At 42.4% G+C, this 26,448-nt stretch overlaps 1 protein-coding gene across 1 annotated transcript; it reads left to right on the top strand.

Moving 5' to 3' along the window:
- The first annotated feature begins 715 nt into the window (after positions 1-715).
- On the top strand, positions 716-24,510 carry RBM38 (RNA binding motif protein 38). The gene is made up of 4 exons (XM_030213041.1): positions 716-1,081; positions 2,479-2,602; positions 5,344-5,398; positions 23,269-24,510. The coding sequence occupies exons 1-4, from the start codon at positions 875-877 to the stop codon at positions 23,579-23,581; spliced, it is 699 nt and encodes a 232-aa protein (XP_030068901.1). The 5' UTR covers positions 716-874; the 3' UTR covers positions 23,582-24,510.
- The last annotated feature ends 1,938 nt before the right edge of the window (positions 24,511-26,448 follow it).

Genomic DNA, 26,448 nt, shown 5'->3' with positions numbered 1-26,448 from the left:
ATGAGCTGAGGCCACTCCTTTCCGTCGGAGGGGGGGGGGGGGGGGTAGCAGGAGGTGCCCTTTGCCAAGTCTCCCGACCAAACAACACTGCCCGTCGAATCGGGAGGGCACCGCTGGGCACCACGGGACTTAGAGGCGGGTAAGACTTTTTTTTTTTTTTTGTAGCAAGCAGAGATTAGAAAAAACTGTATTTCAGGAACCGATCTTTCGAATACGTTGTATTAAAAACAAACTCCTGCAGCTAAGTTAACCTTGCAACTGGCATTTGTAGAGCAAAAGAACTAAAAGCTATGAAAGAGTCGATCTACGGTATTTTTGAAGTAACCTGTTACCAGGCGAGGGAAAGTAACACAAGCACATTTCGCTTTTGTAGCCAGAACTACCAGAGCGAGCACACGGATGGGGAGGAGGGGCAGCAAGCATTCCCACACACTGCAGAAAATGGCCCCCCTCCCCTCAGTCTCTCAACTCTGATCATCGTCTTTGCGCTCGCCCTTGGGTGAGGGTCACGCATGTCCATAACACTACTCACTGCTTTGACTCCAGCCACTCCAATGCTAAGCAGCAGATTACTACTACAATTCCCAGCCTCCTCGGTGCCTGTCCCCGCCCCCACGCTTTTCCCGCTGCGGGGCGGGAACTGGTTCACAGGGGGGGCGGGGCTAGCTATGGGTATAAAGCCCGCTGAGCAGCAACCTGCAGAGCGGCTGACTGCGTGGGGGTCGGGAAGGGCGATCGCCGCGTGGGAGCGCGCAGCACCAGCTACCTCGGACCGTGGTTCCAGCCTGTTCTTTGCATAGATGCAGTTCTACATTTTTTTAATTTAAAATTGTTTTTTTTGTTATTTGTCGTGGTTCTTTTTGGGTTATATTTAATGCTCCTACAAAGGTCCTTAGTTTACACCCCAGTGACCATGCACACTGTACAGAAGGACACTACCTTCACCAAGATTTTCGTGGGTGGATTGCCCTACCACACTACGGATTCCTCCTTGAGGAAATACTTTGAAGTTTTCGGGGATATTGAAGAAGCTGTGGTCATCACAGACCGGCAGACGGGCAAATCCCGAGGATATGGCTTTGTAAGTGCTTCCCAGGCGTTGTTTCCCTTAGTTACCAGGGACTAGCAACTAACCAAATCCTGCACGTGGGAGCCTAAAACTAACCCATTCGCAGACATTGCCCGTGCCAACTGACCATGGGTTGCCTTGAATTTTAAGAGCGAGCATGCATTTTTTTTTCTCTTTTGACATCTGTAGAGAAAGACTGTTCCATTGTTTTGTAAATATGGTGCGCAGTATGATGTAAAGTTCTGCTGATCTCGCTGGGAACCTTTGTAGGAGTGTTGGCAAATATACTTTTGGTAATTTTCCATGCCCTCTCTGTAGTACGATGAGGGACTACATCCCTGGAGGGGGTCAGTTCGTACTCCAAACGGGGGACGACATAGTCTGGTTGGGGGATGGGCATAGACTTCTTGTGTTTTTTTTGTATGCCTTTTGTTAACCTATTAGACTGGACCCCTTCTTCCCCCCCCCCCCCCCCCCAAACCTCCCCAGTTAGCATGAGAAGAAACGGACCCTGATGGAAGGGTAAGTGAAGAACAGGGTGAACCCGCTGAAGTTTAGGTTTTTTTTTTTGTTTTTTATGTTTTGTTTTTGTTGCTGACAGCACTGACGACAGCAGAAAAAAAGAGGGGGGGGGGGCTCACAGACAATGACTTGCTTGGTTTGAATTGACCTCCGATCCCTTTTTTTAATTGTGAACCTTTTGTGAGAGCACCCTTCTGAAGAGCTACACTCAACCATTTCTACCAACCCCACCCCCCCACCCAGCACATCACAAAAAAGAAATAAGGCCTCCTCTGAAACTTTCAATTGGTGACATGTTTCTGTCCCGCTCTAGTAAATAATTTACAGCATTTGACCAAATAAGCCCTGGTCTGGTGCTTTCACCTTAAATACCAATCAAACTTTCCATACAGTTTATTTTTTTGTACCAACTACATCTACCATTTACTTTCATTTCTAGCATTCTGAGGATCTGTTTTGTTTTGAGGGGTGTCTTGTTGCTGTTGCTTGGGGTTTTTGTTTATCAATACCACCTCTGGTTCCTAGCCCTGGTGCATATTTGGCTGAAAAGAAAAGGATCTGGACTGCATGTCAGCTGCTTCTGGACTCTGGCACAAAAATAACCAACAGAGAAATAGCCTCTCAGTCCTAACTATTTCTTGTTGCTCAGATTTACTAACTACCTGAAGCTTTCTCTCTAGGCCTTCCTGAATGAGCTCTTTATAATTGAAGCACAAATAGAGGCCCACCTTATTTCTTGAGTCATGCCCATGGTCTGTCATTTTGAACTTAAGATTTAGGAAAATCCTTTTATCCCTATCATGCCTCATTGTTAGGAATAAATTGTTTTGATAGGTAGTTCTAGTATTTGACTCTATTATTAAATGTTGGTTTCTCTTCCTTTGCAGGTGACAATGGTCGACAGGGCAGCAGCAGAGCGAGCCTGCAAAGACCCTAACCCGATCATCGATGGTAGAAAAGCAAACGTGAACCTGGCTTATCTGGGTGCTAAACCAAGAAATATTCAAAGCGGTGAGGCACAGGGGAGGTGTACGTCTTAATTTGTAATACCTTGTGAAATGTCCTCTGATGTATAAAACCTTTTTTGGGCGGGGGGGTTAAATGAATCTATCCCTCTCCCCCAAATTACCCCTCTTGTGAAGGACATTCAGATTAATATCGGTGCTAGAAAAATGATTGAATGGGCTGTGAAAATAACTTAGAATACACGCTAAGCCATGCTGGATCAGACCAAGGTCAAGCAAGAGCAGCATCAGGCCAGATTACAAGTACCTAGCTCAGTGCTTGGAACAAAAAAAAAAAGGAAGAAAGTTGTCATTATTCCATGTTCGGGGTCAAATAAAACTGTACCCCCCCCCCCAAGGTGAAAAATGCCACAATGGAGAGTTCACCCAGATCATGACCCCCAAATGTGGATTGGGGACCTGACCCACAATTTGGGAAGGTGTGACCTAGTTGATAAAAAGGGAACTGGCAGTAAATGTGTTGCTAAATTTCATTGCCTTGTTTTATCTAAATACCTAATTAGAATAACACTTGCATTTAAAAGTTGTAATCAAATATAAACTTTAGTAAGCCTTTGCCATCATGTTCAAAAGGCTAACATAAGTTCCTTGTCTTCCTTTAGAGTGGGGGGGGGGGGAGGTAAGGGGGATGCTACATCATCAAAACCAGATAGCATAATATGATGGAGAATGCCTAGCAAGTAATACAGACTCCGAGTCCATGACTATTGATCCTTTGCGTTGGCATTCAAATGGAGCGCTTTTGATGTGGTATTCAGTATCTTTTCACCAGAATATGCAGAAAGTCTTAAACTTCAACAGTCATATGCAAAACATGAGTCATGCTGTAGGGTAACATGTATTGCAAGAAAGTAAGTGCTGTGTCATTTTTTAGAAATTGCTTACTTACCAATGACTCGGCAAACTTTTTTTTTTTTTTTTTTTTTAACTGTTGCTTATGAGACAAGACTTCCATTTCTGTTTTCACTGAAAAGATTGGTTTCTAATTTTTTAAATTGAAAAAATTGGTACTGAAGAATCTGCCCATAACTAAAAGTTGTAGATAACATATGCAACTTGTTTTGTGAGATGGAAGATTTGACAATTTATAGTAAATTAAGAGGCTCATTTTCAAAGCACTTAGCCTCCCAAAGTTCCATAGAAACCTATGGAACTTAGCCTCCCAAAGTTCCATAGAAACCTATGGAACTTAGCCTCCCAAAGTGCTTTGAAAATATGCCTCTTAGTGTAGTTACCTTAAGGCTTGGTGACAAGGTTAGATTTTTTTTTTTTTTTTTGCTCACGCCTTTACAGTAGTAGCTCAACAGGTACACTGGATATTTCTCTGGCCATGGTGGGCTCTGTTGGTACCTGAGGCAATGGAGGGTTAAGTGATTTGCCCAGGATCACAAGAGCAGCAGTGGGATTTGAAGCAGCCACCTCCTGGATGTCAAGACAGGTGCTCTAACCATTAGGCCACTCCTCTGTACTTTACTTTCAGAAGACAACTTTTTTTTTTTTTTTTTTTTTAATCTTGGTTCAGCAGACAAGTGATTCAAACTATTGAACCCACTAAAAAAAAACAAAAAACCTTTGCCTGAACTGTGTGATACAGGCACTAAGGGAGTAAGTCTAAATTGGCACAAGTGTCATTTCTGTAACAGCTTTTGGGTGCACCTAAGTCACTTTCAAATAATGGCACAAAACTAGTGTGGTGCACAGGTTGCCATGTCGACACATAGCCAAGTTGGGGTGGCTTGAGCACGTACATCTAATAGTATTCTATAAGCTGCATGTGTCACTTGTTCATGCTCTGCCCGTGTGTGTACCACCTGGCACGGCTTACAAATTTCAGTTAGTGCAGGGGTGGGCTGCCACAGTCTTTGAGAGCCACAACACAGTTGGGTTTCCAAGATTTTCACAACGCATATGCATCGAGATTCATTTGCATGTATGGCTTCCATTGTATACAAATATCCAGGGCTGCCGCCACTAGGCCCAAGGCATAGCTGCTGCCCCCCCCCTCCCCCCAATCGCTGTCACAACAGAAAATACCTTGGCTGGCGGGGATCCCAAGGCCCCACCCGCAGAAGATGTCTTCCTCCAGCGCTGGCTGCCTACTTCTGCAGCTGTTTTTCCTCTTGGTGTATGCTCAGTTTCAAAACAGAGCATGCGCGCCGAGAGGAAAAGCAGCCACTCAGCAGAGCAGCGCTGGAAGAAGCTTCGAGTCCTCCCCAGCCTCCAAGGGGGGAGGCCCAGTGCCGGAGTTCTCTCTCCCGCTCCTGTTGGGACACGATCACTCGTGTCCTGTCAGGAGCAGGAAAGTGAGACCCTGGCGCCGCCCCCCCCCCCCCCCCCCCCCCAGCAGCTCTGCAAATATTAATGCATATTCATTGTGGAAATCTTAGAAACCAGACTGGGTTGTGGCCTTTGGACTTTGGTTGCCCACTCCTGGAATAGCGTCTAGCATGTATGACTTCCAATTATTGGCACCTGTGACATACATGCTGGATTTCTGTAACATGCTATTGATGCCTACATCCAGACACCAGCTTATAGAATCGCCTTTTAAAACGATCAGTAAACCCTGGTTTTGATACATCGCAGGAAGATATTGGAATTAAGGTGGAAAAAGAACCCCTTACTAGATCATATTATGCTTTGTGTCCTTAAGCAGCTTTTATCTATATAATTTGACATTAATTCCATTGCAGTGCCTGGCATTTGAATCTGATCTGTGTTTTCTAGGTTTTACCATAGGTGTCCAGCCAATACATCCTGCTTTTATTCAGAGATCTTTTGGGTAAGTTTCATCAAAGGTTTTGTCTGTGGCTAAACAGTTCTTGCCACTTTTTTAAAAAGCACGCTGAGAAACTCCTTCATATCTATAAAGCCCTTTCTCATTCTAAGGGATTCATGTTGTAGTGTTCAGATGACAGCAAAACCTTTTGTTTTGTTTTCCTTTATTCTACTTAGTAAAATAAAACATACTGTGAATTTTGTCCAATTAATTTTCCTTTACGTCACAAAGAATGTAACCTAGTTCAGTAAGCAAGACGTGCACTGCATTTTGTATACAAGGTTTAATAATGTTTCATATGCACATGATCTGAACTGCTTGTGCTCTTTTCTTGGTATTCGCCATGCAAAGTAACATTAGGTTGGGGAGAAAAAAATTTGGACAGATGTTCTTCTGACCTCGGAAGAGTCTACAAAAGTGGGTTATTGTGTGTCCATTTCAATAGCTTATCCCATCCCCTTGCAGTCCAAAAGTTCTTTATATAATCAAAAGCGATCTGGCAGCTGCTGTGGAAAAGACAAATGTTGCTAGAGAACAATGGAGACTGTCATGCTGCCGGCGTTTTAACTATTTAATGATTCATGTACGTCTCTAAACCATTCCAGAAGGAGAATGTTGCTAGTTTGTAAAATTTAAACCTGTCCCCTCCCATTTTTCCCCCAGAAATTTTTGGAAGTTTATTGCATTTTCTTTTCCTTTTTGGTATTTTTGTACTTTGCTTTTGTTTTCCCCCTTTAGTTCAGTGTTTGCAGTACCCCATTCCCCTCTGCCTGACCTCGGCTGTGATTCTGAACCAGTTGGGATATGTGGATGTACTGTTATAAGGTGGCAGTGTGTAACATTGAAGTGCCTTTTTTTTTTTTTGGTGGTTGGGGGTGCTTTTTAAGTTCATGGCAGCATTACTTTTGAAACATTTTTTGCAAATATTTCTGTATTCTGAGGCTCATGCTGGTTTTGTTTTTTGTTTGCTGGTGAATGCATTGCAACCAGGGCTGCAGATTTAAGATATCGCGGCATGATATACAGCTTACATTCATTCCTCTACATGAACTATAAACACAGGGCAGTGGAAAGAATTAAGTCTTGCTCATTAAAGATGATCACTCAGCAGTGCATAATCCTGAAAACGTATCTGTCCATACCCAAGATGCTTTAGCTGCACCTGCAAACGATTGTTTTGAAGGCTTCATAGTTTTGCAAAAACTAGGATTCACTTTCTTTAAGTAGCCTTTGATATACAACTCCCAGATCAGGGCCATTTCCATGAGGGTTTTGTATTTATTTTTCATTTGGGGGGGGGGGGGGGGTTCTACAATTTATGACTCTCCTCATCACTATAGTTCAAAGGTGAGGTACAGGAAACAGTTCAGTTACAATAAGACACAACATGGTTTTTGCATTATTTAATACTTTTTTTTTTTTGTCTTTTAAAACCAACCATATTAGACTATTCAATAATGATGATGAAATGTTATAGCATAGGCCAACAGTAACCTAGTGTATACAAGGTTCATTGTAAGGAAAGCCCTTTATAATCTGTCCCCCCCCCCCCACTTCCTATCTAATGTCAACGGGGAAAGATGGGATGTGGGGGCAAGGTTGCTTTTATAAGAGTTGAACTTGGGCCCGAGATCCAGTGATGGCACTTAGGGGTACGACAGCTAAATTACTTTTCCCCAGAACTTGTTCCCCACCTTTGTAGCAGGAGTCTTGCCTAGGACTAGAGCAGCAATTACAAGGCCCTTGATTGCTACAAGTTTCAGGCCCAAGGTCTGTGCCTTGGCATAGGAATGGTGCTGGCAGGGTATAAAATGGCAGGAGAAGGAATGGGAAAAGAATGAAGGGGGGGGGGGGTGAAGCTTTCCTAAATATAATAGGAGCCTTCTGCTAGCTAATAGGTATTCAAAGGCTTTAGCACCTTTTTGTTTGAATTAGTTGTGCCTGTTCTGTATCTTGTCCCACTGCATGATTGGAATTGTAGCTTTAACTTCCTTCTGTCACACCCAAGTTTCTAAAAGATGGATTAGTGTGTCCTTAAACTCATTTAGTAACTATATTTTAACCAGTTTTAAAACCTAGGTCTGTTTATAATTTAGAAATTTGCTCTCCAAATCCCAGCTGTTTCTTGGCTGCCCCACCCCCCTCCTCAACCCCAAGTTGGAGGCTATTCTTTTAAATCCTACAGGTTCATCTGAAAATAGTTAATAGAACATATTCCAATAGGCATTAGTTGGCTGTCTAATACAAAGAAGGGTATATACCTCAGAGGGTGCATAAACACCAGAGCCGTATTTTAACAGTTTGAGACCAGGACCCAGGCAGACAGGGATGCAAAATAGGAATGAATTACATATATCATTGTGTGTAAGCATTAGTGCACTTCAGAAATTGCACTTATTCTTTTCCCAGGTGTTAGGAAGTGGATCTGGCACAAGCAGCTGGCCTTCTGCCACACAATTGTGCCAGGCCTGGTTTCTTGCCAAATAACAGGTGTTCACCAGGGCAGCAAAATGAGTCAGCTGCCTATTTGAACACAACTGCCCAAAGGCAAGCAAATTCTTTTTTTGTTTTAGGGTTTTGTTTGTGCAAAGCACTAGATCACTAGTCTGGTAGTCTTGTGTTTGGAATAATGTCTACATAATACAAAACAAATACTGAAGTCGGGGGGGGGGGGGGGTTACTGTAAAATTTGAAATGTCAGCAGGTTAAGAAAAGGAACTCCCTATTTTGCTTTAAGATGTTAGTTCACCCCTTCATACATTAAAATACATGATGTGTACAATGTAGTTTTTTATTTTGGAGTTGTATTAGGGTAGTAAAGGAGTCAAAGGCCAGTGGGTAAATGAGCTTTCAAGACAACCATAGCCACCTTGACCTATCTGAAAAGGGGCCTAGGGCAGACTAGCCATTAGGCACAGCCTAGGACCCTGATGGCGAACCTATGACACGCAGCGCTGCCGCAGTGTGGTCAGTCCTCGCTCCCGGAAACTAACCTTAAAGCCTCCTTTCACGTCGCAGCAGCAGGGCAGGCCACTCCTTCCTTCCGTGTCCTGCCCTCGCCTGACGTAATGTCTGTGAGGGCGGAGCACAGAAGGAAGGAGGAGAGGTCTGCCCTGCTGCTGCTTGCTGCGACGTGAAAGGAGGCTTTAAGATTAGTTCCAGGCCCGGTAGCGGGTGGAGGGGGTCCCCAGCGACCTCGGGTGGGCAGCGATCTCGGGTGGAGGGGGGCCCAGTGGGCGGTCCTAGTAGCAGTAATTTTTCTCGAAGTGACACACCACCCGAGTTATGCTCAGTTTTTTGGTGAATTTTGACACACCAAGCTCAAAAGGTTGCCCATCACTGGCCTAGGACCTAGAAATTTTTTAAATCTGAGCATAAATGGATGAATTCATAGCTAAGAGGAAGAATAAAGTGCTGGCCTGTGTTGGCAAATCTGTGCCTACATCCACCTAGGCTAAACGGGTGGTGTATTATATACAACATCTTGTCATACACAAAATAATAATCTGGCACATGCACAGATGCATTGGCATTGATTGTGTGTGCATACATACAGTGTGCTCACTTGTTTAGCATACTTTCTTGTGTTCAGTCTACTAGTATGTAAATAAAATAGTATACAATTAGCTTATAGCATTGGGAAGCAACGCTTTGTATTTACTGCTTCCATTAAGGTAAGCTGAGCTTTAAAAAGGCTTTAACATGAGGTAACTGTATCAGCCCCGGAGTTGCTGCTTGGTAAGATCTCTTTTAATCTCGTTTTCTGTTTTGTTTTGTTTTTGTGTTAGTACAACAAAACCTAGTCGTGGGCTTATTAGGGTGAAATTCAAGACGAGCATGTTATAATTTTACTTTTTCTGACACATTTTCCACCACCCCATACACACTTATCTGTTTTGTTTTGTTTTTTTAACTTGCAAGGTGATCTGATGACTATTCATATATCTTTGTTCCCCTTCCGTCACCCAGTTTATTTGGTGCCCCATTGATGGATTGTATTGGCTGTGTGGGAGAGAGGAGTTTTTGGGCTGATGAGGTCATCTGTTTTTAAGGCTGACCATTAAAGTTGAGTGAATAAATATGTAAATACGTTTGATCCCCCCCCCCCCCCCCCCGCCAAGCATTCATAGGGTGGGTGGATTATACCTTGTATAGCATTTGAGCAGTGCTCATAAAAAGGCTTCTCTGACCATTCAATCCCTTGTCTCACCTAAACTCCCCTTCCCATCCATTCTAATACACATTTCATAAAAGGGTTTACCTTTAACATATGAATATTGAATAGTTTGCAATAAGGAGCTGTGTAAGGAATTGTAATTGAGAATGAGCAGGAGGTGACCGAGGAGGAAATCGCTGAACAGGTGATGTGTATATTGTATCCCGGTAGTTGGAGTATGTCCGGGGCTGGGGAGACTTCTACAGGCCATGCCCTGAAATGGCAAGGATAGATCGAGAATGTTCTATTTCAGCACGTGCAATGAGTTTATTGGGCAGACTGGATGGACTGTGCAGGTCTCTAGCTGCTGTCATCTTCTATGAGAATGAATGGAGCTGTTTTTTTTTTGGGGGGGGGGGGGACCTTTTAAGGCCACCTGTTTGTTTTTTTTTCCTGTGCAGGCTGGTCAAGGTATTCATGTTTAGTTTATGCCTGTGAAAAGGGTTTTTTTTTTTTTTGTTTTTTTTTTTTTAAAGATGAGATGAAGTGGTATTTGATGACCTTACAGAATGGGATAAATGGGACTCTGGGCTGTGAAATATAGAGATGCGGACAGGATAATAGAATGTGTGAAATTTTGTTTTGCCTTTTGCTGGTATATAATACTACACAGGCTTTGTATGGACCCTAGATACAGGTGCTGCCTGGCTCACTAGAGAAACAAGTGGCCCTTGGGAGGGATGTATAAAAGGAAGAAAAAAATTCAGGTGGGCAAGGGAGCCAATTACCCCTAAGGTCTGTGTTCTATGCCAGGAAAAATGCCAGATCATTCCAAAATCAAGTCATACCTTTTTAGAGGAGACACCATTGATCTCCTTTTACAGAGCCACACTAGCGATCCGTGCAGCAAATGAGGAAACCTGTAGGAACTGAATGGGCTTCTTCATTTACCGCACAGGAATTACTAGCGTGGCTTTGTAAAAGAGGCCTTTAGGGGAAAATCGGTGAAATTTGAAGAGCAAAACATTCTAAGACTGCTTTAATAAAAATTTGTCTCTTGTGGTCTAGTAGGATTCCCCCCCTTAGTTCCTGATGGTTAAAACCTGGGTACACCAGATCTCTCTAGATGAATCCTACACAGGAACAGTTTTAACATGGTAAAATACTGTTGGATCTAGTTCATGCTTTTTCATTAATAGTTCAAGTGAATTTCATTCAGCTGTAGTATTTCCCTGTCCCCAGAGGGCTTACAATCTAAGGAGTATGTTTACTAAGGTGCATTAGCGTTTTTAACATGCCTATACATTTCTATGGGCATGCTAGCATTTAATGCGCGTACATAAGTAATGCCATACTGGGAAAAGACAAGGTCCATCGAGCCCAGCATCCTGTCCCCGACAGCGGCCAATCCAGATCAAGGGCACCTGGCAAGCTACCCAAACGTACAAACATTTTATACAAGTTATTCACGAAATTGTGGATTTTTCTCAAGTCCATTTAGTAGCGGTCTATGGACTTGTCCTTTAGGAAACCGTCCAATCCATTTTTTAAACTCTGCCAAGCTAACCGCCTTCACTACGTTCTCCGGCATGAATTCCAGAGTTTAATTATGCGTTGGGTGAAGAGAAGTTTTCTCCTATTTGTTTTAAATTTACTACACTGTAGTTTCATTGCATGCCCCCTAGTCCTAGTATTTTTGGAAAGTGTGAACAGACGCTTCACATCCACCTGTTCCACTCCACTCATTATTTTATATCATGTCTCCCCTTAGCCATCTCTTCAAGCTGAAAAGCCCTAGCCTCCTTATTCTTTCTTCATAGGGAAGTCGTCCCATCCCTGCTATCATTTTTGTCGCTCTTCGCTGCACCTTTTCCAGTTCTATATCTTTCTTGAGATGTGGCGACCAGAATTGAACACAATATTTGAGGTGCGGTCGCACCATGGAACAATACAATGGCATTATAACAACCTCGCATCTGTTCTCCATACCTTTCCTAATAACCAACCTTCTATTCGCTTTCCTAGTTGCAGGAGTACACTAAGCAGAAGGTTTCAGTGTATTATCAATGACTACACCCAGATCCCTTTCTTGGTCTGTAACTCCTAACGTGGAACCTTGCATGACGTAGCTATAATTCGGGGTCTTTTTTCCCACGTGCATCACCTTGCACTTGTTCACATTGAACGTCATCTGCCATTTAGCCTCCCAGTCTCGTAAGGTCCTTCTGTAATTTTGCACAATCCTCTCGCGAGTTAACGACTTTGAATAACTTTGTGTCATCAGCAAATTTAATTACTTTGCTGGTTACTCCCATCTCTAAATCATTTATAAAAAGCAGCTGTCCTAGCACTGACCCCTGAGGAACCATTTATGTACGTTAAACGCTAATGCACCCATAGCACCACTTAGTAAACATAGGCTTAAATTTTGTGCCTGAGGTGACAGGGTTCAGGGGCTTGCCAAGAACAAAAGGCGCATCTGTGTGATTTCAACCTAGTTCTCCTGGTTCTCAGTCTTCTGCTCTAATTTAAAAAAAAAAAAAAAGTTCTTATACTTTAATTTCTTTTTCCATCCCTTCTATCTCCTGCATTCTCTTATCTGGAACTGTTCTTGCTTCCAGAGTTTAGCAGCTCCCAGCCTGTGCCAAGTAACAAAATTTTGTACCCTAGGAAAATATTACCCATTTTGAGTATGAGCATTCAAAAGTGGCTAATAGACCCAAAAAGGCTTTACATTTGAAGGCTGCAAAATGTGGGGATAGTTTTTAGATGAAGTATGGTGGTGACAGGTGGTAAGTGGCACTAGGCACTCAATTTGCCAAAAAAAAAAAAAAAATCTTTAAACACCAAAAAAATCTCCTATAGCATGGTATAGAAATAGGGAACAATTGCTCTCCTCCACAGAAGAAAGTACTATTCCCCAAAAGCTTTACTGAGTTCCGGTAATGGAGACCAGTCCCTGCTAAACAGAAGTGGGTTTCTCAGGGGTTGAAGGATGCACCTATCATAGTTCAAATCTCTTGAGATACTAAAAAAATAAATAAATAAATAAATTCCACTGTAGTGAGACTGCAGGGTACTGGCAACGAGTAACCTATGCCTTTGCTGCTTTTCAAGTCTCCCTTAGCTGGCTTCCAGACTTCTTGGGTCTGCCAGCTTCTCCCTGAGCTAGGCCTAGTCAGCCTAATATGGGTCTCCTGCCTTGTGTAACCTAGAGTAGTTCCCCTTGCTGCTTGGGCCTGGCTAGGCTTCAGCAGTAGCTTTGTCACACCTCCATTCTGTCTTCCAGAACCTTTCTCTCTCTTCCCCCCCCCCCCCCCCCCCCCAACCTTTAGAGATCAGGACCGCTGAGACAAAGCTGGGCCCATGCAAAAAATCTTCAGGGGGCCCCCTGCTGCCACTGCCACCTTTCTCCCCTCCCTCATTTCTCTACGCTGATCTCGCCAACAGCTTCCTGCAGCGATGTTAGAGGCCATCTCTGTGGCCTTCCTTCTGCTGTGTCCCACCCTCTCTACTGCAACTTCCTGTTTTGACAGGATCCTGTAGGTGAAACCAGGGAGGAAGAGGTGTGTTTTGTTTAACTGTTCTCACATTTTGTTCCTGTATCCATGGTGATCGTTGGCACCCTCCAAAGGCCTGGCACTGAGTCTGGGGAATTGTGATGGCGCTGTTAAAGAGGACCAAAAATTAGGAGGTTGGAATCTTCCTAATTCTGAACAGAGAAGGCAGATTTGGTGCCATGCTACATGAGATGTATTAGTTGGAATTTTGTCCTGTGTCCTTTTTCATTAAAAAAAAAAAAATATATATATATATATATATATATATATATATATATATATATATATATATATATATACTTTTGGGAGGACTGATAAGTGGTCAGTCTATCCCTGTGCTAGGGCCCTGTAGCCTCAGAACTAGTTCTTTCTCCAAACAATGTTTACTCTTTACAATAGTAACTTTTTTGACAGCAATCACTTCTGACTGTGCTCCCTCCTGAATAACATTTATATATATCCCTATCCTAAAAATAGAGTAGGTAATATGATAGTCACTGACCAGGAAAGGGATCTAGGTGTCGACGTTGAAACCCTCTGCTCTGTGTGCTGCAGCAGCTAAGAAAACATAGAATATTAGGAAAGGAATAGAAAACAAAATGAGGATGTTAATGCCTTTGCATCACTCCATGGCAACCGCACCTGGAATACTGTGTGCAGTTCTAGTCACTGTATTTCAAAAAAAGATAGTTGAAGTAAAAAAAAAAAAAACGTACCGAGAAGGGTGACTAAAATGATAAAGGGGTGGGATGACTTCCCTATGAGGAAAGGCTAAAGTGGCTAGGGTTCTTCAGCTTTGGGAGATATGAGTAGTGTGGAACAGGTAGATGTGAATTACTACTACTACGACTTATGTCTATAGCGCTTACAAGATGGTATGCAGCGCTGGAACATGAAGAGACAGTCCCTGCTCGACAGAGCTTACAATCTAATTAGGACAGACAAACAGGACAGAGATAAGGGAGTAACTAAGGTGGGAATGATAAAATACGGGTATTAAAACAAGTGAGTAAGGGTTAGGAGTTAAAAGCAGCATCAAAAAGGTGGGCCTTTAGCCTAGATTTGAAGACGGCCAGAGATGGAGCTTGTTTAGTCTTTCCAAAAATACTAGGTCTAGGGTGGGGAATGAAGCTACAAAGTGGTAAATTTTAAAACGCATCTGAAAAAATCTTCACTCAACGTGTAATTTAATCTCTTGAATTCATTGCCAGAGAATGTTTGTACGTTTGGGAAGCTTGCCAGGTGCCTTTGGCCTGGATTGGCCGCTGTCGTGGACAGGATGCTGGGCTCGATGGACCCTTGGTCTTTTCCCAGTGTGGCATTACTTATGTACTTATGTCCTCTACTTGGCTCACTTTTATTACATAGAGTAGTGATTTAACTTATTGTGATGTCATAGTGGCTCATTCCACCAATAAGAGCCAACCTCATTAGTGATGTCACAATGGCTTGATTGTATAGAATGTTTGTACGTTTGGGAAGCTTGCCAGGTGCCCTTGGCCTGGATTGGCCGCTGTCGTGGACAGGATGCTGGGCTCGATGGACCCTTGGTCTTTTCCCAGTATGGCATTACTTATGTACTTATAATCAGTTAGCAGGGTTTAAAAAAGGTCCATAGTCCATTATTAAGATGAACTTGGGGAAAAGCCACAGCTTATTTCTAGGATAAACGGCATAAAATGTACTTTCTTGGGATCTTGCCAGATACTTGTAACCTAGGCTAGCCACTGTTGGAAACAGGATGCTGGGCTTGATGGATCTTCAGTCTGTCCCAATATGACAACACATCTGTTGTTAATATCTAAATATTACACACATGCATGCACCCGTAAGAAGTCGGATGAACTAATTACATTCTAAGCTCTTTTGGCTAGAATGTGGGAAATTTGAGTTTTTATTTTCTATAAATATGCCTGCTCACAATATATGCAAATATCAGTCATGTAAAGTGTGTATTTACTTGACCATGTCATGGGTAATGTTCTAGTTAAAAGCATCCAGTCTTCAAACTCAAGTATTGCTCAAACAGATAAGGGGGGGGGGGGGGAATTAATTGGGCAGAAGAGTAGGGTTTCTCATGTGATCCACCTGCAACCTAGCCTCGGTTTTTGTTTTAATGTGCCATCATCTGATCCCAGACCCATGCACACCCATCCCCTTGCTGATGGGCACAGTTTAAGTTCAAGAGCACTATGTCAAAATATGAACTCTTTACCTCTCATCTAGCTTCAGGCATCCCAGTAAATGGAGAATGGACAACGGTACTACCTTGGAACTTTCTATACCTTGTAATTTAAACATTTGAGAAATGGTCCTACCTGTAATGGACTTAACGGTTCAAACTGAAATAATACTCAAAACTTCAAATGTTAACCTAGCAATTTTTTAAAAAATATGCTGCTGAACACCCAGTTCAACAGCAGTGATGACCTCAAAATCCGGTTGAATCCAAATCAAAGCTGATCAACTACAGTTGGATCTTCAGACCAGGAGTACATTTAACCTGGTTCTTCCAGTTTATTTATAGAAAACTATAATGTACAGTAAAAAGCAAAATCTAATTACTTGACATAAAAGCAATCCCAAAGTATGTAAAGCATGGCATGAATAAAATGGCTTCTCCTAGCCAAAAAAGGCCAACTGTTCCCACCCCTCCCTCTCCAACACCAAAATATTTCCTGTCAGATTGAATATTTTAAATTGCTATTTCAAAGAAGTTAGTTTCTTAATGTAATTCTAGCAGATGCTTGACCAGACCACATGGAGCAGCGAGGCATAGTTCCATAATACTGTACATCTCTTGCAGAATATTACGGTTCCCTCTCCCCCCAATGAACCACATGAAAAATCAGTATTCAGAATATTAATGGTAATGTGGAAAATAAGTAACAAATCCAGGCTATATAAATGCATGGTCATGATGGCAATAAAATCCTACATCCTAGGGATACCTCTGACACCTCCCTCTCCCTCCCCTTATTTCTTGGTATTTAAAGACTTGCCAAACAGGTGAATCCGGACACTCAACTGAGGTCATTGTACAGAAAGTTAGGCTTTATTCATTAAGGGTTCTTCTTTGATTTTTGTGCCTTGTGTAAAAAGCTTAAACCATTGGGTTCTTTTGAGTAGCAGTGAACTTCTGGTTTTATAAGGTTTGACAAGGCTGTGGGCCAAGGTTCCAGTGTGTGCTAAGCAGTAGTAAATGTGTCCTAAGTGACCAGCGTCTCCTTCTTTAGGTTTGTGTATCTAGAGCTATCCATTTAGGGAAAACATTTGGCACACATTTTACAACATAGGTTCTCGTTTTAAAATGTAAACCACTCTTAAAGTGAAATGGGGTTTTGGTTTAGCTGGAAGTTTCGTTTAATGGTAGTTCAAGGTGAGACATTGAAGTACATCCCAGAGGAGAGTATAATCTAAGCTCATAGTTGATGCAATGTAGGGTTAATGGGGCAGTTCTATGAATTGGTGCCTCCATCTTAGGCTTTCCCAGATTGTGCACTAGTGCCAGTTCTGTAGTGACATCTTGGTGCCAAGATTACACTATAGAATGTTAGCATATGGGGGCGTTGGTGCCCATGTGTCTTACCAGTCAACCTTGGGATTGTCTAGAGTCCTTTTATTGGTAGATCCACACGGGCCTACCAATAAAAAAAAAAAAAAAAAGGCTCTAGACAATCCCAAGCTTGAATGGTCCTTAGTACTTGTTCTTTGACCCTCTTCTGCTGTTGTAGGTGTCTTACGCAATGTCAAAGGCATACCAAGTCATGTGTAAGTTCTATAAACTACGTTTATAATTGGGAGACGTGCCCAGGGCCTGCCCATACTACACCCACATGTATGCCCCTGTTGCAGTTAAGTGCTAAGGCATTGGACAGTAGCTTTGCCTAGTGCATATAGGTGCCTGTCTATTAATGGAGTCTTTCAGTTCATAGAATTTGCCTCTTAAGTGATTTACCTAACACCATAAAGGGCAGTGGTGGGATTTCAACCCTGGCTTCCTGGTTCTCAGTCCATTCCAAGCACTACCAGGACTCACTTTAAAGATTTACTTCTCACTTTGTTTTGTGTCATAGATATTGGTGTCAAAAGGTCCTCCCATGGGGTCACTGAGTAAATTTGGTATTGGGGATGCTCTGCTGGTCCTTATTAGAGCCCTTTGCAGGCCTCAGGCATGTAAATCCGTTAATGCAACAGAGGATTCCAAAAAGGGGATCCCTTTCATAAACAAGGATGTGATAATGAAGTGTGGCTGTATTCCAGAATGTATAAATAGTAAGAAATACCCTTAGGCTCAGAACATAAAGAGGGGGGGGGGGTCTTTGGAGGAGTGGCCTAATGGTTAGTCCTGGGTTCAATTCCCATTGCAGCTCCTTGTGACCCTGATGTTGCTTAATCCGCCATTGCTTCGCGTACAAAAACTGAGATGGTGAGCCTTCTAGGGACAAAGTACACACTTATAATGTGCAATTGTTTTCCGCCTTGAACTTGATGATTAAGCAGATTGTAAGTGCCAGTGTTAAGTTTTAGAACACTTTATTTTTTCAAAATACTAAATTTCAGATGTTCTAGTTCATTTTGCTGCTTACCTCCTGCTTGTGCCCCTAGCACTTTTAGAGTTTAGCACGTGCTAAAATGCTAAGAAGTCCACTGCTATAAAATAGCATTTAATATATGCGCTAATTCAGTTAGCACTCACTAAACTTTAGGAGTTTTGATCTACATTTAATTTTGACCGTTACAACTTTGTCTTTTTACTCTGAATTGACTAAAGGTGGTTTTTTCTTTTGAAGTATTTTCCTCATTTGTAACAGTGTAATTTTTTTTTTTTTTTTAAAATAATTGGGGCTGGTGCCACGTTTTTGTTTTTCCTCATCTCTCCTAGTTAGGTGCACTGGGTCATGCTGCCACTGATCTGGCGTTCTGTGGGCGAGAGGGTACACAGCAAAGCAGTTCATAACTCTTCTGCCGGCAACAGCTGTTCTCCCTTTTAGGTTTGACCACATTATTCACTGTGTGTTGTGGTCCTTACCAGTGATTGATCTGCTGATGTAACTCGTGCTGTGCAGTGCTCACAGGACAACTTCATGATGTGTGATGCTGATGCCATTGATCATTTGACATCTTTTTATAATCACTTTTTTAAAAATAATCACTGTTTTCTGGTTTGGAGATGAAGTTTTCTTCTGGTTCACAGCTGCCTTAATTGATGTAGACTCACGCCTGAGAGCCACCCCTGCATCGCTGTTAGCGGATCAAAAATAAAAGTTTTTTTGCTTGGCGCGTTTTTTGTTTTTTTTTTTTACGTCAACTGCCGTTTGCATGCAGACCAATGGACTGCCCTGCAAACGTCAATTGTCCCTAAAGAACCTCAATTCAAACTCGTGAAATGTTTGTTTAGAAAAAAAAATTGTCCAGTTGACAAATTAAACTGTGCAATCTGATGCAACCAGCAGCTAACTTCATGGTTTTGATATTTGCTTCGCTTTTTAATGTGGCTTTGTTTTTGCTAGTTTGTGGTAATCAAAACAGTACCTTGGTTTTTCTACTGTGTTTATTTGAACTATAGAACTAGCATGCTGTATCCACTTCACTTAACGCACGCATGTTCTTAGATTCTGCTTTAAAGTTAGGCTCTTGGTAGACTAAAGGATGTTTAAATGTGTATTGCAGTGCTAGAAGGTACTCGACAGTCACAACAAAAGTAAGCAATGCTCTCCTCGGCTCGCTTTCTCCTTGCCTGGAAATCTTGTATGCAACACTATCCTAGTGGAATTACTGCCCACCTATCACTTTAGGACAAAAGTGATTTCACCACAGAAGGTTTTTCCTTGAGTGGTGCATTGAAACATAAGACCATATATCCAGTCTGTCCATTCCATCTATCTTTTGGAAGTTGCATCTAAAGAGTATGTGAACACCTGTTTTAATGCTGGTGTTTGAGTTTGTCACTTTTCTGTGACTTTTATGGAGGGGTATTTTCGATAGGACATCTAAATCTGGCTTTGGATATTTTGCAGAAAATATCCAGAAATCCCGTAGTGTACTTGGCCATTTTCAAAACTTTTTTTTTTTTTTTTTTTAATGGCCATTTGCTAGATCTTGTGCTTAGTGTGTCTATCATGGGCCATTTTCAAAACAATGTCCAAGTGAAAAACCCACAAAATCAAGGCATTGGGATAGAGGAGGAGCCAGCATTCTTAGACTTAACCACACAGAGCAGTGGCGCACCCTAGGGGACACTGCAGTGGACTTCACATAAAAGGTCCCAGGTACACATCTCGCTGTTGCCTCCTTATATTGTACCCAACTGTACACCACAACAATGGCTCTTATGGCTGCAGGTATCGCCAATATGTGGGTTTTGGATGGCTCATACTTTCCACCCCAAGTGTACAGGTTAGTGGGCTATGGGCCTGGATTCCCTTCTGTACAGTATACTGCACTGACCACTAGGCTACTCCAGGGACCTGCTTGCTGCTAATAGGATGTGGCCATAACATCCGAGGCTGTCATAGAGCTTGGTATGTACTGTTTCTTTTACATCTTGGGGGGGGGGGGGGGGGGTCAGTGACCACCGGGGAAGTAAGGAAGGTCATGCCTTAATCCTCCAGTGGTCACCTTTTTTTCTGTCATAACGGGTCTAGACCAAAATGTATAAATTGTAGCCCTTGGCCTTTTGTTCCATTTATGGCAGAAATACATTGGTCAACTCCCAAAACCCGCCTTAGCAATGCCCCCCTTGTGATTTGGGCACACTGCAAAGAAAAACACCTTAAGGATGTATTTTGAAAATAGCGATTTGGATGTTTTGCCAAAACTTCCAAATGCTGCTTTTGTACCACTTTTTGGCAGTATTTCTGTTTTGAAAATGAGCCCCTTAACTGTGCTTATGTCCTAATCAAGTATCCTCTTCTGTTAATGGAATATGTGCCTCACCTGAGGTTCAACGGTGAAATCAGGAGTTCAAAGTCCTTTTTATGTACAAAATTTATGTTGACAATTTTTAGCAGGTAGAAGGGCTAGTCTTTACAATGTGTGCTACTGTTTGTGCCCTGTTAACATAAAATAGTCTTGTTGGCTTTAACTGGGACCGGCAAGTAAGGTGCTCTAGTGTGTACTAGTGCATTCTACCACAGTAGCACTTTCTAGTAAACCTACCCCTGGTCTGGAACAGTTTGTGTTCCTATTTATGATAAATATATACAACAGGTGTCTAGCAAGGAAAAGGCAATAGGCATGCTGTAAGAAGCATGTTACCAAATATTATAGTTTAAATTTATACCAGTGGCAAAAGCTTGGAAACGGAGGTAATGTAACCCAATACTGGCTTTGGAAGTTTTCAGTCATCCAAAACCACCTGCAGTTCTAGATAACCAAAATAACTTACATGGAAGCCGCAGCTTCCGATTGGTAGGATACAAGCAGGGCCTGCCCTACCATTGAGCAACTCTCTCTTCATAAGCAAATGAGGCCTTGCAATGAATGTCTGCACATGGCTTCATATACCACCCCCCCCCCCCCCCCCCCCACACACACACACACACAGGATAATAAGGGGAGGTTGAGACTTTTCAAAAAAAAATGGATGCCTAACTTTCAGCTTTTATCCAGAACTCATAAGATACCAAGGGGCTCTTTCACTAAAATGTGATAGCTTTGCATTTCCTGTGTGTATCAAAGCCTATACAGTAAATGCAGGAGCCATGCCTTCATTTACTAAACAAGACAGGTTTTACCATAGGGGACTGTTTGTGTCTGCCCAAGTATGCAAGGTGGCCTTTGCCCTCGCCCTGAAACATAACGCCCCTAACTCTGTTCCCAAGGATTCTTTCCCCAACCCTACCCCATCACTTACCCAGAGGTGGTTCAAAAGCCTAACCCTAGTGGTAGTACTGTGGAACTACTGCTGGGGTCATCATACTCATATTGGCACCAGAAGCTGACCAAGGCAGAAGTAACATAGTAGATGACGGCAGAAAGACCTGCATGGTCCATCTAGTCTGCCCAAGATAAACTCATCTTGAATTTGTACCTGTCTTTTTCAGGGCACAGACCGTATAAGTCTGCCCAGCAGTATTTCCCGCCTCCCAACCACCAGTCCCGTCTCCCATCACCGGCTCTGGTACAGACCGTATAAGTCTGCCCTCCCCTATCCTAGCCTCCCAACCACCAACCCCTCTTCCCCCCCCCCACCTGCTCCACCACCCAATTTCAGCTAAGCTTCTGAGGATCCATTCCTGCTGCACAGGATTCCTTTATGCATATCCCACGCATGTTTGAATTCCGTTACCGTTTTCATCTCCACCACCTCCTGTGGGAGGGCATTCCAAGCATCCACCACCCTCTCCGTGAAAAAATACTTCCTGACACCTTTTTTGAGTCTGCCCCCCTTCAATCTCATTTCATGTCCTCTCGTTCTACCGCCTTCCCATCTCCGGAAAAGATTTTTTTGCGGATTAATACCTTTCAAGTATTTGAACGTCTGTATCATATCACCCCTGTTCCTCCTTTCCTCCAGGGTATACATGTTCAGGTCAGCAAGTCTTTGGTCATACGTCTTGGAACGCAAATCCCATACCATTCTCGTAGCTTTTCTTTGCACCGCTTCCATTTTTTTAACATCCTTCGCAAGGTACTGCCTCCAGTGATGGGCGTCTTGGCCTATCCAGGACCACTGGACCACCAGGAATAGCCTCTGGGTAAGTCCTGATGAGGTGGGTGGAGGACAACTTTGGAACATATAGTAGAGACTTATTGGGGGGGGGGGGGGCTTATATTTTAGGGTCTGTGGCTGCACTTAACACCACCTTTTGATGATGGCAAGTTCAGCCACATTGGCTTTCATGATGGCATGCAGTACCAACTGTCATTCTAGCAGTCTTAGCTGGCCCCTTCTCCAACCCACCTATGTCACACTCAGCTCCTGCCTGTACCCATGTTAGGTAGCTAGTATGAGCCTTTTGCCCCTGGGCTGCTGGTTTTAAGACTCCAGTAGACATTTAGCACAAGCTCTTAAGTGATCCTATCACTTGGTTCCTTTTCCTTTTATATTTAACTTCTTAGTTTTGTACAGTGCTCTGTTCTGCTTTGGCAAACTACCAATAAATCTATAAACATTTATAATAAAAATGATTAAACATTTTAAAAAAACCAAAAAAACACTACTGTACAATCCATATCATTCAGTATAGGAAATTCTCCAGTGCTGAATGTGTTAAGTTACCATACTATGGTTAGAGGCTGACTGGATTTTGGCACCAAAAACATCTGGGGTTGGGTTGAAACTGAAAATCCTCCCCTGACCACCTGTAGGCTCTATCTTAAGTTCTAGTGGTCTAGTGGCTTCAGGGAACAGAAACAAACCCCCCTCATTCCTGCCTGGTACCATTGTGCAGTAGAAGTGGCATGTGAGACCTTCTGCAGGAGACTTCTGAAACCTCCAGTAGTGGTCTCTCAAAGACCGCCACTAGAAGTCTCGGAAACCATTTTGACTGGAACTGGCCATGTGCAGGAGCAAGTGGGAACGCTTCTGCACCCACTACCCACAACAATGAGGTAAGCCAAGCTGTTGCTGGAGGGGGGGGGGGGCAGTTTTGGTTTTGGGTTTCTGCTGAAACCAAGCAGCCAATTTCTGTTGCAGATTTAATTTCGGCAGAAATCGAAGATCCGGGTTTCAGTCGGGCTGTCCTGGAGATCTGTACCTGAAGCCTCTGATGGAAGAGGGAGATGCATTATGCAAAAAAAAAAAAGGCCTTAGCACAACAGCTCTTCAGTCTTGTTACTAAATAGCTGGGGGTTTTGGTGTGACAGCTGCCAAGAACTATTACTCAAGGGAAAGAAAACACAATTATTTCTGTTTTGCAACAAGCACTGGGTAACTATTGCCAAAAGGCACTGGTGTAGAAACATTTATTTCTGTTGTGAATTTTGGAAGTCCAGCACTGTAAGACTTTTTTTTTTTTTTTTCCTTCTTTTAATGATACATAATTGAGTGAGTTTTGCTGTAGTTGGGGCTTTTCCTAGCTTCTAGCATTGTCTTTCACTTTAAAGATAGAAAAAAAAAAAAACACTGAGCAGGATCAGTGATACTAATCCAAATTTTAGTTAACACGTTTATGAGAACTAAGTGCTTTTTTTTTGTGTTCTTTCCGCAGGCTCTCTCCTCAATACATCTACCCCCAAGCAATCGTTCAGCCAAGTGTCGTTATACCTACTCCTATCCAGTCCATTACGTCTCCGTATATAGACTATAGCACAGCTGCTCAGACCTACAGCCAGTATACCACAGCTGCCTATGACCAGTACCCCTATGCAGCCTCCCCTGCGCCAGGTTATGTAGGATACAGCTATGCCAGTGCTCTTCAGCAACCCCTCACTGCAGCTGCAGCCACCACCACGCCTGCATCAGCCTCCACCGCTTTCATTCAATACCAACCCCAGCAGTTGCAACCTGATCGCATGCAGTAATGGGACCACACTGGTACCGCCTTGGACAGCCTTTGACCTTGGATACAAATTCCAAAGCTACTGAGAAAAAAAAGAAATGAAGACTTGTTAGGCACCTAAAAAATTAAGCTATTTATACTATTTAAGGGTAAACTTCAGCCCTTATGTTGGACTGCAGTCATGCCTAGAACTTTTTAAAGGCCACAGACCAGTATCTGTCTTGAAGATGGGACTTAAGGACAAACTTTTTTTTTTTTTTTTTTTTTTCTTTAAGGAGAAACTACAGTTCTTGCACACGATATCTGCTTCAGATTTCCTTTTAGTCTTTTAATTTTTATTTTCCAGTCTGTGGCAAAAAATATATTTGAGATACTCGAACATTTTAAATTTTTTTTTTTTGTAAAAAATATTGTATACTCGGATGCCTTACAGAAATACCTATTTTTGACTATTTATTGCAATCTTTATATATATAATTTTTTTTTTTTAGTCGCATGAGCCGTGAATTGCAAGATGGAGATTAGTAAGTATCTACCTTGTTTAATTCTCATTTTACCAAATTGTAAGTAGGGAAAATTATCTGAGGAATTGCTCAAACCATTTCAGTATGCAAAAACAAAAGGGAGTTTTGGTATAAAAGTAAAGCAATAGCTGTTGCACTGTAACAGAATAATGTTTAGTGGATCGCAAATTTAGTTATTTTAAAATGTAAAAAGCAAAAATCCTTATTGTATACTTTGATCTCTTATTGCTGCAACCTCTGGACAAATTTCAGTATTTATGTAAAGGTAAATATGGTATATTCTGCATTTTTTGGATCAGGAACTGATCAAAAGGTACAATGGATCTTGAACAAAGAGAAATCCTTTTTATATTTAAAGAATGACTACTTTTGACAGACTAAGTTAAGCAGACCTAAGATTTTTAAAGCAATAAATTGTATGAAAGCAGCTCTCACTGGGCAGATGTAGTCAGAGCGTTGTAGCCTCTGTTTTTATGGTATTTCACAAATATGCATAGCAAGTATGTAGGAATAACCCTGTATAATGTGTTGCTGCTAAAAAAATTTTGTTTAATTTTATTTTGGTGGAATGGGAAGTTTAAATTTGATGTCTGCTCCCCTCCCCCCCCCCCTTCTGCACACCCATCTTTTCTAGCTCCACTTGACAACAGTTCTGTTGGGGAAAGCCTGTCACTTGCGATAGGGTGGGTGTGTTTGATCTCGCAGCTAGACGGGACCATTTGGGTCCTATTTGTTTAAAAAAATCTACCTCTGGAGCAAGGGTTCTCAACCTAGTCTTTGGGACACACCACCACCTAGCCAGTCAGGTTGTCGGGATACCCACAATGAATATGCACAAGATAAATTTGCATACCATGGAGATAGGGCATGCAAATCTGGCTAGGTATGCCCTGAGGTCTGGGTTGAGAACCCCTGCCCTAGAGATACTAAGGTGTGGTAACCATTGTTAATGCACATCATGAATAACATGTCTCTGTGTATAAAATGGGATTTGAAATAAAATATGCCATGTTAGTCACATTTAGTAAGCCTAGTTATGGTTTATAAGAACAAAGGAGGCTTGATAACAGGAGATGGCATGATGCGACAAGGCTGAAGCTGGTCTCCACCCAAGGAGGCTTTAATTCTCCCCAATGCAGCCACCGCCATCTTGGTACACCAAAACAATGAAATTGATAGGGAGACAATCTCTGCCTACTGGTTTCAGCCCACAGAATGAGCCAGATAGGCTTATGCCATCTCCTGTTAACAAAACTCCTTCCTAAGAACCAACAGTAAAAATGTTTTTGTTTTTTTCCTTTCTGGTTTTTTCCTCCCCAGTGTTTGTTCTTTGAATACCACTCAGGGTTGCAATTCCTTCTTAAAACACTGAAAATTCCATAAAGTTGAGTGTTAGTCATGACAATAATATTCATATAATTTGGAAGAATTATGGTATTTTCAGGTTCATTTAAACACAATACAACTGCTGTTTTTGTTTACGAGTGAAGCCATGCAAAAGTCTGGCAGGCACATGTCCCCAGCTGGCACAGACTTGTGGTAACCTGTCCCATTTGATGGGCACAGACTGATGCTGTACTGCCCTGTAGCAGGGTTATTGTATGACATGGGGGGGAGGGCCTTGTGGGTTCAAGCCATGATTCAGTTTCATTTCTTCATACCGTCTCCCTCCACTTTCATGGCTTCCTTCTAGCAATTTGGTTCCCTCTTGACTTTGAGAAGCCATGTTTGCGGGGTTTTTTTTTACAAGGTTTTTAAAATAAAATGACCGTGTTAAAATACAAATTGTCTATTTTAATTTCATTCACTTGTATGCTACCAGCAAGGCATCAGGGTGGCCTTCATTCTCAAAACAAATTGGTGGGGAAGGAACCCAGTTCTCAGGCAATCAGGGTTCCAGGATGCCCACAATGCATTTGCATAAAATGGATTTACAATATCATGCATATTCATTCTGGGTAGCCTGCAACCCTGACTGACTGGATGGGGCCTAAAGACTGGGTTGTGAAATCCAAACTTCATGTTGGTCCTTCTGTTATGGCTCATTCCAAAGTGCACCCTTTTCTGTACTAGGTTTGGGTAATGCCTCTGCTGTGTGTTCACACTTGATATGGGAGAAAACAACAATAATGTTGGATGCTTTTGCAAAGGCCAGTACTGCTCTCTCAAAACCACAACCTGAAACAGCAACATGCCTTTGAGATGAGAAATGTGCTATCCATGCTGGAGCAATTGTTTGACCTGCTTGCTTTCTGCCCTAGCCCCTGATTTCTAGTTACTTAAGACAAACACCTTTCCGCAACAACTGCTGGGCTTATCTTGGCCCCTGATAAGTCTAATCCAGGCCTTGATGCCTCACTTCAGT

Source organism: Microcaecilia unicolor, chromosome 8, assembly GCF_901765095.1.
Source record: "Microcaecilia unicolor chromosome 8, aMicUni1.1, whole genome shotgun sequence".
Classification (NCBI taxonomy): domain Eukaryota; kingdom Metazoa; phylum Chordata; class Amphibia; order Gymnophiona; family Siphonopidae; genus Microcaecilia; species Microcaecilia unicolor.
The sequence above is the reverse complement of the archived record's forward strand: the minus strand, read 5'-3'. Positions and strand labels throughout refer to the sequence as shown.

Excerpts from the sequence above, each read along its gene's own strand:
- RBM38 (XM_030213041.1), top strand. The coding sequence starts at position 875 with ATGCTCCTACAAAGGTCCTTAGTTTACACCCCAGTGACCATGCACACT. Across the intron at positions 2,603-5,343 it reads ACCAAGAAATATTCAAAGCG|GTTTTACCATAGGTGTCCAG; the intron begins GTGAGGCACAGG and ends TGTGTTTTCTAG. Across the intron at positions 5,399-23,268 it reads TTTATTCAGAGATCTTTTGG|GCTCTCTCCTCAATACATCT; the intron begins GTAAGTTTCATC and ends TTCTTTCCGCAG.